The sequence below is a fragment of the Amphiura filiformis genome, chromosome 15 (genome assembly GCF_039555335.1).
Source record: "Amphiura filiformis chromosome 15, Afil_fr2py, whole genome shotgun sequence".
Taxonomy (NCBI): domain Eukaryota; kingdom Metazoa; phylum Echinodermata; class Ophiuroidea; order Amphilepidida; family Amphiuridae; genus Amphiura; species Amphiura filiformis.
Window position 1 is genome coordinate 56,299,697 of NC_092642.1, and position 18,997 is coordinate 56,318,693.

The 18,997-nt window shown below is 37.2% G+C and overlaps 1 protein-coding gene across 3 annotated transcripts in view; it reads right to left on the minus strand.

Annotated features, from left to right (window-relative positions):
- Positions 1-12,156: 12,156 nt before the first annotated feature.
- LOC140171861 (IQ motif and SEC7 domain-containing protein 1-like) overlaps positions 12,157-18,997 on the minus strand; it is a 36,974-nt gene continuing 30,133 nt past the window's right edge. For 2 of the 3 annotated variants that reach the window (XM_072195195.1, XM_072195194.1), the window contains one exon: positions 12,157-16,401. In XM_072195195.1, coding sequence (XP_072051296.1) covers positions 16,228-16,401 — 174 coding nt within the window. In that variant the 3' untranslated portion in view covers positions 12,157-16,227. The remainder of the gene's footprint in view (positions 16,402-18,997) is intronic. The other variant, XM_072195196.1, reaches the window with a different exon arrangement.

Sequence of the window (18,997 nt, forward strand, 5' to 3'; positions counted from 1 at the left end):
TAGGTAAAAAACAACCATCATCACCATCATGACATGTAAAAGTATAGCATGCATGTCATGCATGTGTACACATAATACTGCACACAGGCACAGCGGCACTCCCGGAGTCCCGGTAACTATCCACATAAATTCTTCCAAATCGGATTATGTTCAACTCTTTCTTCACTTCCAGTTTGGTCCAAGCGTTGTTTGAACACTTGCCGTTCATTATACCTTGTTTATTATTCCACAAATCGGTATATCCTGTTAAATTCCTGTACAAAATGTGTCTTCCACACGGCGCCGTGATTGAATTTCGACATCGGTGTTCAAAATTCGACGAAATGGCGCTACGTTGTTTGATCTCCATATATAGACTATAGAAGTCCATATATGGACTATGTATTCTATATGGACTATATAAGTCCATATATGGATATTTATCGCGTCGTCAAAAACACGTCGGCGCGCATGAAAAAGTCCTCCATGAAAAATGCATGTATCGTTCTCAGGCCTCGAACGAGCCGCCGCCATGTTTGTCCGCCATTTTGCGAGTGAGAGGCCAGGGACTCAGGCTATCACTCCACGTACCGTGTTGCGAAGGTGGAGGAGTCTAAAGCTGTATTGACGAACACGCATGCGTTAAAAATATGTAGCCTAGGTCGAACAATAGCGTGACGTAGTTTCCGGCATTGTTCCTATGCACTTTCACCCTCCTGTGTGGATTCAACCTACAATGGCGATTTCTGCCATGAAGATATCGGGGCGATGACACTGTGCCATGTTCTACAATTCAAGATAATTTATGTGTAACATGAATTTTCAGTGCTCTGTCAAATTCAATGTTCTCATACAAACTGCAATTCTGCATGTATCCTTAAAGTAAGTTTGTAAATGTTTTTGTTATCAGCAGTTTATTGTATAGTTTTATGGTAATAATCTCTGCTGTGAATTTTAATGTAAATTATAATTCATTAAATTTATATTTGTAACAACTTGTAAATGTTGTTTGTGTTAATCTACTCATTGAATTGGTATATTATTCTTATTCACTGAACTCAATTTTCCGAACAGCTTGCCACTCAATATTGTTATATGGCTGTGAAACATGGATTCTCACACAGAAGCTGGATCTACATTAACAGCTATGCCACCAACTGCGACAGAACAGTTCGGGGGCACTCGTAATAACCGGACGTCTCTGATTTCAAAGACGGGTCAGTGATTTCACATACGGAGGGTCTGTGATATCACATATGTCGAGCTTTATTGACAGTTTGGCGCTCGATGCAGCACATCGGAACGAAGCTGAGTGTATTACAATAAGCTTTCCTATGTTTAGCAAATATCTACCTGTGCAAAAATTATATCTATCTGTGCAAATTCTGACAAATGGTCCCAGAATACACTTAGATTGCAATGGCTAAAATCAAATGTTTTGAAGTAACAAAAACCCCAATTTTACTATCCAATTCATGAATTGGATAGTAAAATTAGCAGGCACTCAACATGCTCAACTTGGGCTAGCTACAACCCTGATAAAGCCTATACACAAAATTATTCCCACTGCGCTGGCACGTTCATCAAAATTACTTATATCGTTTGCGACTGGGTTTTGAAACTAGGGAGTATGTGATTTATGAGATGTCTCTGAAATATGATACTGTTATGTGACATGACGCTTCAAGAGTATTTGATATCAGAGACGTCTTTGAATTAGCAGTGCCCCCGAACTGAGAATAATGCTGGGGATCCGTCACCATGATAGTGTACCTAATGTGACTGTGTACCAGTTGACCAATTAGCAGTTATTTTCACACCTCGATTAAAAAACGACAGATGAAATGGCTCGGGCACATCCTCTGGAAACCATCAGATGAGCTATACAGGCCAGCATGCTTATATGCTTTTTAGCCTGACTTGAGCATTTTGTTTGAGCCTGGACCCATCAGGACTCAAGCATGTCTCCACATGGAGCGACCTTTTAAACAAACAAACAAACACTCCTCAAAAGAATTAAAGGATCAGATGAATACAATGTATATCGGCATTTTTGAAAAAATAGGATATGATGATGATAATATTATTGATAATTGTGCTTGATCTTTCATTACATCATCACTTGTTCCCTAAGTTGTAGACAAAAATTCACTCATTACAAATATCTTCTATCACCCACATCTTAATATTATCATCATATCCTATGTTTTTTAAAATGCTGATATATTCATCTGATCCTTTAATTCTTTTGAGTGTAGATATGTATTAGCTCATCTGATGGTTTCCAGAGGATGTGCTCAAGCCATTTTATCTGTCGTTTTTTAATCTAGGTGTGAAAATGGCTTTTGAGGAGTGACATGTTCTATATGACCCACACCTATAGCTAAAATAATAGTTTCTCGATCATGAGAGTATGAATTTACTGCATGCACTGCATAATGTCACAAGTTTAGTGGAATGACACAATAGCACAATCGATAGTGCACGCACAGGAAATGCAGAGCGTGTGTTGTAGGCGTTGTACGCCAACGCAATTCTCATTGCATGCCTATTGAGCTCTCATGATCAAGAAACTATTATTTTAGCTATAGTCACGCTAGCTCAATCAATAAGACATTCGACTATGGTGCGAGAGGTTGCGGGTTCATACCCTGGCGGTGCCTATTACGCTCTCATGGAAAAATTGAGTTAGCTTGGAATTCCCCTGGACAAGGAACTTACTGCTAATTGTCTCATTTGTGGAATGTCTAGGGTATGTGCTCTTGAAGCTGCAAAGTCCCTGTGTTGTTGTTAAGTGTTTTGAGCCACCTAATTCTCATTTATTTGAGACCTGTTTCTATCATTTTATGCATCAGTGGATTTCCTCCTCTATTAAATGACACCACTTTTGTAGCAATACGCAGATTTAGGATTTCTCTACCGGAAGTCAATTTGTACCGAAATTCCTTCCCACAATGCAATAAGCGTTTTGCATAACAATAAACACAGTTCGGAGGTTAATCAATATTCTTTGTTATGCAATACACATAATTGCATTGTGGGAAGGAATTTCGGCAAAAATTGATCGACGTATTGCTTGCTTCATGGCTGAGTACCTCCCCTTAGTTTGCAGGTGGGTCTCAAACACAATGTGCCAAATTTGCCATTATTTGCCCCCAGTAGAACAAAAAATACACAGTCACCAGGAATAAGGAATTTGTATTTATTAAGACAACATGATCGCTTACCTTAATCAGTTGAACCTCCATATGCAGCCGCAACTGCCTGACATCTTCTCCGCATGCTGCTTACCAGTCTGGTTATACGCACCTGTGGGATAGCATCCCATTCCTCAACGAACCTTCGCAAGTCAGACAATGTGGTTACGTCAGTTACTCTAGCACGCACAGCACAACCAAGCTGATCCCATAAGTGTTCAATGGGATTCAAGTCAGGACTGACAGCAGGCCATTGCATCCTCTCAATTCCTTCATCCTGAAGGTATTCATTGATGATTCTGACTCTGTGAGGACGAGCGCGAGCCGTTCAAGAACGGAACTGCAACGAGTTCAAGGATAACATGCGATAGTTCATTGCAATGAGATTTCCAACAATAACCACCAGTCTGGTCTTGCCTGTCATCGATATTACACCACACACCATTACGCTCTCCCCAACAAAGGCTGTCACTCAATGCAGCAATCGGCAAAACGTTCTCTGCGTCTTCTCCAAACCTTAACTCGGCCGTCCATACTTCTTTAAACAAAACCTCGACTCGTCACTAAACATGACATTACACCACTGATTCAAGTTCCATTGCTGGTGTTGCCGACAAAAACGCAGACGAGCCAAACGATGAAGAGCCGTCATTTTGGGTTTCTTGACAGGTTTTCGAGCTTGAAGATTGGCTGCATGAAGCCTGTTTCTGATAAGCTGATCAGAGACACGTCTGCCATATTATCGTCTTCCATGTCTTGCCTAGAGATCTGTGGCAGACAATCTGCGGTTTCGAAGTGATGCAAGAGTTATAAATCGATCTTCCGCTGTGGTGTTTCTGGGGCGTCCACTTCACTCCAAACATTGCTGTAACTTGCCTTAATGGCACACCAGCTTCAAGTTGGCCTAAAACACAAGCCTTATCCAGGTTAGATAACCTGACCATGATAATGCTTGGCTTGAACACGAAATGACTACTTTGAAGATAAGACCAGCACAAAATATTAATTTAACCATGGCTGAGCCACCTGTAGAACTTTTAATCCTGTCCTCACACTTTCATATTCAAAACCACACATTCATTCATCCAATTATTCATTGAATCATCCTATAGCAAAAGGATTGGCACATTCTGTTTGAGACCCCTGCACCTGTAAACAATGTAGAGGTACTCAGCCATGAAGCAAGGGATTGCTACAAAAGTGGTGTCATTTTAGAGAGGAGGAAATGTGCTAATCCACTGATGCATAAAAGGATAGAAACAGGTCTCAAATAAATGAGAAGTAGGTGCCTCAAAAAACTAAACTGACCTCAAAAAGAAACTTATAATTTTTCACAAGGTCATATCTTAAAATCCTGTCCATAAAAATAAACAAAAATTACACATAGGATTACTTCAATACTCTACTCTAAACACATGTCAGTAACCAAGCAGTTGTCCAACTGACACAACAGCAAAATGCACTGACCCGGAACAGCTTCCTGAACCACATTCACAGGCGAATAATTGGCACCCAGCAAAAGAAATCTGAAAATATGTACAAGATCCTTACACAGGTGATTATTTCCATTGAGTAAGTGGAATAGTGTGGAACAAGGCTGCTTCTGCTTTTCACAAACTTTCTTCAAGAAATAGGTCCACATTATTCCACTTACTCACAGATTTCTTGTGTTGGATGCCAATTGTTGGGCTGTGAATGTGGTCCAGGAAGCTGTTCCATGTCAGTGCATTTTGCTGTTGTGTCAGTTGGACAACTGTTTGGTTACTGACCAGTGTTTAGAGTAGAGTAATGAGATAATCCTGTGTGCAATTTTGGTGCATTTTTATGGACAGGATTTTAATATCTGACCTTGTGAAAAATTATAAGTTTCTTTTTGAGGTCAGTTTACAAACTTTTGTTGAGTTTATTTCCCCAGTTGAGATCAGAAAATCCAGCTCAGGACAGATCTTATTGGAAGAAGCTTGTGACCGACTGCTTCACAGCCAACTGATGATGATTATTCTTATTCATAAAAAACACATGCAAGGGAAACATAACCCAATTATTCATGAGAGTTATAGTTTATAATACAAAAGGTTTTGCTTGTTTTATTGCAAACTTGATTGTACATGTTCTTTAAAAATGTCATGAAGTTACACATTTGAAGGGGGAGGGGAATTATTTTGACCAGACGCACAAGCAGACAGGAAGTGGGTGTCCCTTTTTAATTAAATCTTTTTTATAAAACCTGTTTATCATATGTTACGGCTAAAAAATAAAGCTGTCTCAAAGCACCGCAGCATAAGTCAGTTTTTTGCCAAAAATCATGAAATTCTGAAATATTTTGAAGAAAATTTACTTGATTGGATACTTGCATGTTTGGGTACAAACAATAATTGTACTTCCAATTGTTATAAAACAATAATTGTACTTCCAATTGTGTAAATGTACCACAATTTTATGCTGTGTACTTTTTAACACTCACAAATGACATCTTAATTCAAAATTAAGTTCTAAAAAAAAAGCATTCGTTTTCGAAAGTGCCAAATGCTTGAGACCGCATTGGTTTTTTTAAGCCTAATGCAGAGGATGTTTAAATACATTCCCATAACCCAATGGGGTTTCTGACTTTGGTATGTCTGCCTTTTGTACATATGTGGCACAGTTGACCATACCTTGCATTGGGATTGTATACAAATATCTTGTGTTTTCATCCTTTCATTTAACATTCAAAACATTGAGACTTATGAATAAAATTAATGCAGTGGGACAATATGAATGTTTCCTGTAAGAAAGTTAAAATATAACTATTAGCTTGTTGGCTGCAGTTTTGAAATTACCATTTTGTGTTTGTGGCAATGGGGTCTTTGCCTTTAAATTAGGTTATATTGATCAAATTTTCCAATCATAGTGCATTGTAGGAATGCCTTTAAACCTCCTCTCAGCCTATGAAAGGAATCTGTATGGCCATTCACAAATAAGAACTCATATACACACATCGGTATTAGTTTCTTGATTAACATGATTTATTATACATTTTCAGTCACCGAGTCACAATTATACGAAGTGTGGAGTGTACATATTATCGATTTTAATTCATGACATTTGGCTCTTACGTTACTGCTTCATGAAGTTATGTATTTACCACTTTGCAAAAACACAAAGGGCCGACATGTTTTGATTTATACCACCTTGCAAAATACACCAGGCTTACATTTTGATTTTAACATGCATTCTATATTATATATGTCAAGAACACAAGTGGTACCAATAGAAATAAACACAAAATGCAGTGTTCCAGGAAAATACAGATAACCTTATTATATCTCAAGCACACTATCAGTTACATTTGTAATAACTTGGGGCAAACTAAAACATGATTATACAACCCCAAACAGCTTTGCAGTCAAAACTTGAGCTGAAGTTAGCAATGTAGTCTCATGTCATCTCATATATAATTGACAATTCACAATACATTAAAATGCTTCAATCTTTGACTTGCTGCTGATCCCAGGATTAAGGTCTGCACATACTACGCCGCAATTGCGTTGCGATGCATTGCTGCATTGCATCGTACTGAAAACTAATGCGTTACGATGTCGCACAAATGCGACAAGTTGTGGCAAAAAGTAATCGATATCGGCAACGCACCGCATAGCAATTGTGGCGAAGTATGAACAGACCTTTAGTTGAAATTAGCTGGATTGCTGTATATTATTTTACACATTAGTTGAAAGTGTTCATTTGCAACTAGAAAATGTGGTATTCAAGTTTAAATACATAACCCCCCTGTATAAGACACAAAGGGGGTGTAGATTTCAAATGGACTCACCTATTCAGGTAATCCCTATTGAAATCTACACCCCTTGTCTGGAAGATTAAGGACATGTCATGTCATTCATAATTCAGGGTGTAAGGAATTCAACTGAAATAGCCCAACAATGTTACTCAGATAGCTGCAAACTAGTGATGTTTATTATTTCCTTACTATACTACTAGAAAGCTCAGCTCTTTTTTGTGTGTACCACATTATGACCAGTGAAATTAATGTCCACATATTCGCAATGGTACCATCTCTACATAAAGAACTACATGTTCATATCTTCTATACCCCGTCCCCCACATTACAGTGTGGCCAGCACATAGAAAGCTTTTTCGACTTACTTTTTTTTACATTACATACAAAAGACCGACTGCCTTAATTTTGAAATATTAAGCAGCGAAAAAATTTGGCAACTTTTTTTTTTAAAATCTTAATACAAAAACAACATTTTTTTGTGTAAAATTCATTACATCACAAAATACCATGAGGAGTAACTAAAAACTGATATTATTTGAAACAAATGACATGGATATTCCAATATTTTGACCAAATCACTAACGCAGTCACTGCACGACTCAATATTGGGGAAGTACAAATCTGAGACGAATACAACTAAATTTTTCGTCTCAGGTGCAAATGCAGGCGTGGATCAAATTGATGGAACTGATAAAGTACTTACTTTAAAATACAACAAGTATTATTTTTCAGGTAGAGACTGTGCTGGAATGGCTTTGTTTGTCATGATTTTAACACCACAGAATGTATATACATGTATACGCATTTCTGTTAAGTTGAAACCATGACAAACTATCCGTCTGATGATCGGTATACCCAATGGTAAGCGAGGATATGCCATAAAACTATTAGTAACGGTTGCCTTTTCCAGAGGTCTATACTTTGAATTTGTTACTTTAAAATACATACATTTTGCAAACAATGCAAAGTTATTTACTTTTAAGTGGTATATTATGACATATGGATGAGTTGGTTTAATATCATTAGATTATTTTATATATATACCAAGTGCCAATTTGGCGATATATCTGGAGTAATACGCGGGTGTTCATATTGGTCACATTCAATACTACACTGAATTTCTATTATGACATACAGAACATGTTTTGTCTTTAATTTCAAACAATACAAGGGCTTGGGTGCATTTGGAAGACGGCCGCTCATCCATGTTTATATCTGGGTTATATACTCTATACGATTCCATAGCAGGCATTCCGATTATATGTACTATATAATGTATTAACTTAATTATATAATTATTATAAACAAAATTCTATATCCATTGAATTTGCATAAGGGTTGTACAACAAATAATACATAGGAGTACTGAATGCTGGTGGGTTCCAATAAGCCTTGACTTTTCTTCTTTGTTTCTTGTTACTCACCACATGGGTGTCGAATGCAGACGATAAGTTCCAAATTTTCTTTAAAAATTCATAAATTTCAGAATTGTATATTTGCATGACCATATTTGGAATCAACATGAAATATGCTTTAAAATGAGTACAAACAAGCCTAGCATTGGTTCAGTAGCCAATGTGAAAAGCATTAAACTTGACTAAACTGTAGATATTTATTATATGTAATTTCAATTAGTTTTTTATCATTGCTTTTTAATATTTTGCTTACCAATTATATAATAAACCAGTAGTTAGGTGAAATATGTATATATATATTACCTTGTGTTGATGAACCTTCCATATAATGTAATCGTGACTTATCATGAATGTTTGGAAAATATATAAACAAAGCTATATTTGAAAAGGGAATTGGTATATATTTTAATATATGCAAAGAAAATATTTTGATGAGCTGTTTGTGATAAAACGTGGTGGTGGTTCAAATCAAAACATAATTATGTGTGGGTACCGAGACATATAATACTGTATCATAAGAAACATACACTGTGATATCCCCCTGAGCACTACCTGCCGATCTAACATTGCCTCTGATTGGTTAATTACATGATATCTGCATTTTAATCACCAATCAGAATGGAGTTTTGCAAATAATTCACCCCAATTTTTTTGTGTGGTGAAATTATTCTAACAATGTTGCTGATTGGTCCAATTGATAATGAAAACTCCTTTTTGACCAATAGGCAGGTAGTTCTCATGGGGTTAACATTATGGAACACATAATCAAATGTGTGACCAAAAGTTATAAGTGACGCAGAAACGTGCTGGACGTAACAGGAATTTCACCATCCCGCCATGTGTTAACACCCACTATGCTGTAATTACTTAATAATCAATCCCGACATAATTCTAAATGAAGAAGTTCCGTTAAAATTCCGACATTTTACCCATGAGTTTACCACGGTATTTGACAATGATATTATTTATACACTATTAACAGACTTGCAGCATTGATAAACAAGCATACCACTGTTATTGCTTATTATTGTTTAGTTAAAAAGTAGCTTCATAATCAAAATAATGGGTGCACCTCAGGGTTGAAAGTGGCTCCCCTTGGCAAGACCAGAAACACTCATTGAAAGAGTTCTCTTGGGCTGGTTGACATCACATACAGAGGAAAAGCCCTGCTAAACAAGTATGTACAATACATGTTCACAGTCATATTGAATATCCCCTTTGCTGGGCTAGTTGCAATGTGGACCCATTTGTACAAAGGGCACATGCCCAAACATATGTCTGCAGTAATGGCCACTATTATATCTGTTCCAACTTTGATGACACCCCTGTATTGAAGTATTAAAGTGGTTTGATAAACAGGTGCCCTGTTAAATTCTTAGCAAATCAAGGCTATATCGAATTGATTACATGTTTATTTGCTTTTTTGCATTTACACCAACAAACCTCTGGCAGTGAATGGAGTTTGACCAGCGTGACGTCACAAGGTGTCACTATAGCTGGAATGCCTTATAGTGGGTGACCAGTGTGATGTCACAAGGTGTCACTATAGCTGCAATGCCTTATAGTGGGTGACCAGCGTGACGTCACAAGGTGTCACTATAGCTGGAATGCCTTATAGTGGGTGACCAGCGTGACGTCACAAGGTGTCACTATAGCTGCGATGCCTTATAGTGGGGTGACCAGCGTGGCGTCACAAGGTGTCACCATAGCTGCAATGCCTTATAGTGGGGTGACCAGCGTGACGTCACAAGGTGTCACTATAGCTGGAATGCCTTATAGTGGGTGACCAGCATGATGTCACAAGGTGTCACTATAGCTGGAATGCCTTATAGTGGGTGACCAGCGTGGCGTCACAAGGTGTCACTATAGCTGCAATGCCTTATAGTGGGTGACCAGCGTGACGTCACAAGGTGTCACTATAGCTTGAATGCCTTATAGAGGGTGACCAGCGTGACGTCACAAGGTGTCACTATAGCTGCAATGCCTTATAGTGGAGTGACCAGCGTGACGTCACAAGGTGTCACCATAGCTGGAACGCCTTATAGTGGGTGACCAGCGTGACGTCACAAGGTGTCACCATAGCTGGAACGCCTTATAGTGGGTGACCAGCGTGACGTCACAAGGTGTCACCATAGCTGGAATGCCTTATAGTGGGGTGACCAGCGTGACGTCACAAGGTGTCACTATAGCTGGAATGCCTTATAGTGGGGTGACCAGCGTGACGTCACAAGGTGTCACCATAGCTGGAATGCCTTATAGTGGGGTGACCAGCGTGACGTCACAAGGTGTCACCATAGCTGGAACGCCTTATAGTGGGGTGACCAGCGTGCGTCACAAGGTGTCACCATAGCTGGAATGCCTTATAGTGGGTGAGCTATGAATTTCTATCGCCCCACATAGAATGCGTCAGTGTTACCAAGCCCAAAACAAATGACTTCACATATCTGGTACATAATCATGATACCACAAGAAACTTTGCCGATTTCAACCATTGTGGACTGTAGAGCAAATTTATAACATTATTGTTCTTACTCTCCCTTATTAGGTAACACCCAATACTTGTAACTTTGATTTGAAGCTACTCTTTTAACACTATGATCCACAACATTACTCATCTATCAGGGCACAGTTCTATAACCCCAATACATTTGCACATTCATTGAATGACCTTTGAAAATTGGGTACAAAAACTTGTACTCTGCAACTTGAGTCACTATATGATTGTTTCATTGAGGTTATTGAACTATGCAATTGGGATGAGGCCATTGTGGTCCATAGTGTAAGTCAATAAATTCTTGCACTGATCGATACTTCCAAGCACACGTAACACTGAATGCAGTGACTGCATTTCATGATCTATATTCACACGTTAGGCAATTCCAGTTGAAATCCATACACCCTATGTGGAAAACATGACCTTAATCTTCCATAAAGGGAGTGTGACTTTCAAATGAGGTTACATGAATGGGTGACTCCATTTGAAATCTACATAAGGTCATGTCTTCCAAAGGGTGTAGGATTTCAACTGAAATGGCCCATAAAATCTGTAATTTTGAGCTATTTTGTACATTTCTTGATTCACCTCGGGGGAATTACTTGCTGAACCCCTGGGTGGTGCATGGTAAACATTTGCTTGTAAACTGCTGCTTGAATGTACCAAAAAGTAGTTTTTGATTTTGAAATTCTTTTAAACTTCTACTTTCCATGGCAAGTTATAGCAAATGAAGGCTACGACTTTGGGTCAATTTTAGTCACTCAAATTTACCCATCGTGAGTCTAAAACCCATCGCAGGTCCGAATCCCATCATAATTTGTCCATTGGATTTACAAGATGAATTTGGATTAACGATTGGCTTGTAATTATGATGCATCGCAAAATGTTTGCGATTTTTCTTTGTTTGTACATTTTCTGTTGTAAATTTTCTCACTGCCTGAATAACTTCATGGAAAAACAAAGCTTAACCCCCTGAGCACTACCTGCCGATCTAACATTGCCTCTGATTGGTCAATTACATGATATTTTAACTTTAATCACCAATCAGAATGGTACTTTGCAAATAATTTACCCCAATTTTTTTGCATGGTGAAATTATTCTAACAATGTTGCTGATTGGGCCAATTGATAATGAAAACTTGTTTTTGGCCAATCGGCAGGTAGTTCTCATGGAGTTTAAAAGGGCTTCAAAATCAGAAGATGTTAGCACCATTGCACATTGACAATCTTACTGTGTTATATAACAATCTATGTAGTATGCACATCATAAAAAACAGCATATAGAAACTCATGCACAGGGCTCACAATATTTTATTCACAAACTGATGCGAGCCTAAAGAAAATCATTGTATGAATAATTTTACCAGTGTTTTTCTTTCTTTCTTAAAATAGATGGGAATCAAGTAACAATATTTGGCACACAATGCATTTACTACTCAGTAGCAGTGAAACTCCTTTAGATCATTATGAGTTAAATTACCCACAATTCATTGTCAATTATTACCCACAATTCATGGGGTGTGTTTTTATTCACTTTCATGTGAGTTGTTCAAACGCAAGTCATATTGGAGTTGTAACCTGCAAATCTATGAAAGTTGTTAACACATTAAGTCATTAAACGAATTGTTACCCACAATTCAATGTGATTTTATATTACCCATAATTCAATGGGTGTTGCTACCCACAATGCAACAGGTGCAAACCAAGTCATATCAATAAAATTAGAATACTTTGTTCACCTGAACGAGTTGGAGTTAACATTATAAGCCTGGCAGAGTTGATCTGATCTTGCACATTATAATGTGTGTACGTGATTGTGCGTATTTGAAAAGTTGCAGTACAAAATAATATCAAAATTTTTTGAAATGTAAAAACCACCTATCAATTAAACGAGACAAAAGACTAGCGAGCAACATGATGCTTTTATACTCAGTCCAATGTAGATTAATGTGGACCTAAACTATGCCAAATGCACATGAGTAAAGTCTGCATTCACTTGGTCCACATGGTATTATACCTCCTTGTTACTAAGTAATAAACCTGGAATTAAACCACATTGATTCAGATCAGACCTGGAATTAAACCACGTTGATTCAGATCAGACCTGGAATTAAACCAGATTGATCCAGATCAGACCTGGAATTAAACCAGATTGATTCAGATCAGACCTGGAATTAAACCAGATTGATTCAGATCAGACCTGGAATTAAACCAGATTGATCTAGGATAAAAGCATCATGCTGACAGCCCAAAGTGACCGATGACATAAAACATAATAAAGATATAAGTTCCATCAGTGAAAACCTTCTACAAACCCTACTCAGGTTAAAATTACGACAATCAACACTGACTAACGATAAACTAATGAGGGCGAAAAACAAATAGAAAGTCATGGTTTGCATTTTATACAAAATAATTAGAATTACTTCTTTTGAAATTAAACAAAATAGAGAGAAAAATCACATAATTAATAATAAAATAATCTGTTATCATTCTTACAAATAAACTAACAGGAATTTCTTTCAAATACGATTTTGCGGAGCCATTAATGTTTGCGTATAGACATTATTTTACGCCGTTTACATTCGTTGAGTTGTTAGATAAAATAATTAACAGTTAGTATCAATATCAAGATCAGGTAATAAATAAGTTTTGGTAAACAGTGCAACATTTTGCCGAGTTGCAAACTTTTAAACTTTTTTTACCATTTATCATAAAGTGCGAAATATATGTCTGTTTTTTTCTTTCTTATAGATACTGTATGATACATCTTTATGATAATATTATGTTAGGGTGAGTATTATTAGTTTATACACAAATTGCACCAAATATCATTGTATGTATACTATTTATCAACAAAAATATGCATTTTGGGGGGAAAATAAAGTACCTCATACTCACATAAATTTCTTTTCTCTCTTTCTCTTTGCAGATGTACTTAATATAACAATATAAAGATAATATTACTATTCGCAAAGTACTTAAGACTATAAACTAACAGAACACCCTTTTCTCATCTGTCTTCAGTTCAATTTCTGTTTCTTTATACAGCTATGTGCATGTAACATACAATCAATTCTTTTTTTTTAATGTTCAAAATTAACTTTTATTATAAATACAAGTAGAGCCTGACTCAAAAGTTTTTGAATCTCTTCTTTCTTTATATCTTTTTTTTTTGTAAAAAAAGGGAACTTTTGGCTCATTTGTTCACACACAGGTGAAACAGATTTAAAAGTAACAAAAAGTTTCACTTAGTTGATACAAAAACGATACAAACAGCTAAAGGAAGTCGACTTGTGACGTAAGCAGACGACTCTAACAGACAATGCCAAAAATGATAAAAACATTTAAATATATAATACAGATAATTTTTTTCCATGCTAAATTTATGTAACATTTTTACATGTTCTCAATATTTTTTATCATAAATAGATGGTGGCTGTCCAAAGATTTGAATTTACAGGTCACATGACCTTTGGATAACCTTTTGACCTATCGACCTTTAAATTGAGATCCAATATGGATCTCATGTCCATATTACAAAGCAGTGCATGATGGGACTGCTTGGAACGAGACAAACACAAACAGAACATTTATAGAATAGAAACACTTGATTACATCATTGCTCAAAAAGAATTTCTCCTGCAAATATATTATGCGCTCACAAACGAGCTTTCTTTGATATGTACAAAAAAACAACAACAGAAAACACCAACATTCATACGAATGTATTTTAATTAATTGTTACCAAATGAGGTACAGTGTATATTGGGATGCAAATCATCTGTTTTACATCAAGCACAAATCGATATGCAAATGATTTGCATATAATTATAATTTGACACATTTTACGTCTCGCAGCCAAGCATATTGTGTACACATACCATCCTAACATTCATATAAGAAAACAGTGTTTTTTTCTTACAATAAATGTCGTCTGTTGACAAATGATAAACACCTGCATTGGGCTATTCCATTTAAAATCCACACTACCCCTGTGGAAGATTTTGGAAATATCTACAACAGGGGGAGTATGAATTTCAAATAGAATGATCACTTAGCAGCTCCATTTGAAACTCACCCTCTCACAGTGCAAGAGTCAAGTTGAATCTTTCTCATAGGGTGTATGAAATTCAAATGAAGCTGCCTAATGTGTTCATTCCATTTGAGAATATAGTCACAATCATGTTCCTTCAGATGGTTGCAATGTACATAAGGTTATCAGCATGTCATGCAAAAATGTCCTTTTCCCAGGTTACATTTAAGATGATACTTACGCTGGTTTCATACTTTCTGCCACTTGCCGCTGAGCGGCATGACGCTTCACCATACCGCTTGTACTTTTCAGCTGCATGACTCTGAAAGCCACGATTGCCGCTCAGCATCGCTCCAAAATCGTATTTTGTTCCGAGTTGACTTGAATTCAACTCACAAAGCGGTGGAGCGGTCGATATATTGGCTTGCCGCTGGTCACCGCTAGCATTTTTGGTGCAACTGCGCAGTGAAGTAAAATCATCTTCAGAGCGGCAAAGCGGCAAGGAAAGTATGAAACCAGCATTGGTCTGAAGTCTGAAGGATAGTGATTGTGACCATGACAATACAGTATTGAGTAGTGTAGCTGCTCTTATCTGAGCTAGTCCACCTTGGCTATGGGAGGAGGAGTGCTCAGCAAAGCAGACCTTGAGGCAACCAGGCCAATTCTTCAGTTACACCAGCTCGGCTGCTTGAGGCCTTTGCTGCTTACTTTTTAAACCTCAGCTGCAAGTCTTAAGCTGCCCCAGATGATAAAAAGCCCCCTGCTTTCACTCTGTACCAAGAACCTTGAAGGCTTCTGAGTGAGACACAAGATACTCTTCCCCATAATGGTATATCATGTTGCTAGTTGGCTCATTGCAACATCTTCTCTACCAAGTATTTGAAGCCCTGAATCAAAATTCCCAGGCTGGGCCCGGATCTGTTTTGGTTTGCAGGCTTCCGAGATGTTCTTTTCCTCCACAGCTTCTGACTTGAATCTACCATCAGCTCATAGCTACACTACTACAGTAATAAGGATGCGCAAGTGATCTCAAACACACCCATTAGTTTATGCCTCTGACACCATGCCAGCGGTTCGATCCAATGTACCTGCTGCTAGCTGTAGTGCTACTTTGGGCCCAGTGCTTTTGCGCTTCTTGCTGTTTGTGAGTGCCCAGTGATCTCTAGCACACCCACACCGCCAGTTTTATGCTTCTGACTCCATGCCAGCGGTTAGATTCAATGTACCTGATGCTAGCAGCAATGCTACCTTGGGCCCGAAGCTTTTATTTGTGCTTGATGCTATTTGTGGGTGCCCAGTGATCTCTAACACACCCCGACCCATCAGATTTATGCCTCCGACTCCATGCCAGCCGTTAGATCCAATGTACCTGCTGCTAGCTGCAGTGCTATCTTTGGCCCGGAGCTTTTGCGTTTGTTGCTGTTGCCGCTGCTGCTGAAGAAACCGACCGATGCCCTGTTGTTCTTTCTTGGCAGAGGCATTGTGGCATTCAACTCAATACCCTGTGGAAAGATAGAAGTAAATAAGATGTTTTAGTTAGTTAAATAGTACCATTCTTGCAAAAGTAAGTAATAAGAAAAGATGACAAATTTAACCATAATTGTATGCCTTACCAACCAATCTCCTCTGAAATTCTGATATTTGGTTCTCACATTTACGGCTATATACAGGGATGGTGCTGTTGCAATGGGTCTTCATTTTGTCAGAACCTCCTATGTAATATATGACCTTAATCTTCCACACAGGAGGTGTAGATTTCAAATGTGGTCACTCATTCAGGTAACCCCATTTGAAATTCACACTCCCTGTGTGGAAAATTAAGATCATGTCTTCCATAGGGGGTGTTTGAATTTCAACTTGAAAAGAGCATTCCTGAAGAAAGTTTAAGCCTCTCCCTGGAACTGGAAGAGCTCTGACCTCTTTCAATAAAATAGGATATTGGTTGGCAAGGCATTTACAGCAAGAAACAATGTGCATTATAGTTGTTACATGGTTTGAGCACATCTATGTTATCCAGCATTTAAACATGTGATGAGTTCATTTTCTACTGACAATATTACTTCACCAGTTAAAATCTAGCAGCTGTGAGAGTGACTAGTATGCACTGACTGAAACAGGCCATTCCAGTTGATATCCACACTCCCCTTATGGACACATGACCTTAATCTTCCACCCATGGGGTGCAGATTTCAAATAGAGTCATCCATTCAGGTAACACCATTTGAAATTCACATGCTCTGTGTGGATGATTAAGGTAAAGTCTTCCATAGGGGTGTTTATATTTAAATGGAAGAGCTGAAAGTGTTTACATGCAAACTGCAGCAAGTGATAGTATAACAGAAGTTCAATTTTAAACCCCTGAGCACTAGCTGCCGATCTAACATTCTCTCTGATTGGTCAATTACATGATATCTTCATTTTAATCACCAATCAGAATGGAGCTTTGCAAATAATTCACCCCAATTTTTTTGTGTGTTGAAATTATTCTAACAATATTGCTGATTGGTTCAATTGATAATGAAAACTTTTGTTTGTTTTTGACCAATAGGCAGGTAGTTCTCATGGGGTTAATCAATTGTTAAATTATTATCATTTTTATATCCCATTTTGCATTTGTGGATGGCTTGTGTTTAATGTCATGAGTGTTTTTATTGCTAAATAAAAGTATAAATATTGAAATATTTTTAGAGACTTGCAGGAAAAATAAATTACAATATCATGGAATAATATGATGAAAATATTGTAAATGATATAATGCAAAAATTAATTTAGGAATAAAGATTATTTAGCAGTAAAAATATAATAATATGATAAAGTATTGTAGATGATATAATGCAAAACATAATTAAGGAATAAAGATTATTTAGCAGTAAAATATAATAAGACTATTATATAATTAAGTAAACAATGAATTCAGATGGAAGTAAATCTGTTTGCAGAATATTATGAGTGGGTTAGTGCAAGCAGGCCTTATCTGCAATAGCTGCCAGGTGTCATATTTTTATATTTGTATACAATATAGAATGCAGACATTATTAAATGTCTACAGGGCAGCTATTGCTGATAGGACTTTATCACACATATCCCTCATGAGATGAGAAGTATAATGCATGCTTAAATATCAAAATGAACTGCACGGATTTCTTTTAGAATACCCTACCACTGTAGATTTTCAATGGGGGTCTTTTATGAACGACCCATACACATACACTGTGAATGTAAAAAATGGTAGGGTATTCTAAAATATAGCCGAACTGCACATATGAAGAAAACTTGTACATTAAATCAAGACATTTCAATAGCTCAGTATTCATGGTAGTGTTGATGAAAAATGTTCATCTGAGCTTAAGGGATCGGATAGCAGCACCTACACAGTATTTTTTGTGAGACATGAGAGCACATCAGATATATCGAATTGCATTCTGAACATAAGGAATGTCCTTCTGATATCAAGTAATTTAGATTTTTTTTAATTGGCGATATAAAACACATTTTATGGGAAATTATTGCAATTTGATGTCCCAAAACAAATACTGTGCAAACGTTGCTATCCGAGCCCTTACAAATATCTTGATTTACATAGTGTTGTGATCATAGCTGTGTACAGGAATTAACTATAGATACGATATATACAGTTCACAACTTATAAGTTCCCCCTAATACTTTTTAAAATAAGTCGAAAAATATTTTACGAAATATAAAAAGATATCTATAGCCCTATTTGTTTTTTACCCCTGTGGACCAATTTATAGCATCACACATCATTGCGTTCAGTCACAATGGTTAATTGTGTAAGAAAAGAGGCCGTTTTAAAAGTTGCACCTGAGTCCATAGCAATCAGGGTTTCTTTAACAAACACATGAATATGCCTGGCCTACTGATTGTTTGAGACCCGACTCTTACGGACTTAGATGCCACTTTTAACACTGTTAAAACGGTCTCTTTTTTACATAATGAACCACTGGGACTGAATGCAATGACGTGTGACACTATAATTTGGTCCATATGTGTAAAACAATCAAGGCTACTTATATCTTTTTACACGTTTGCATTTCGTCCAATGTTTTTCGATTATTAGGGGGAACTTATAAGTTGTGG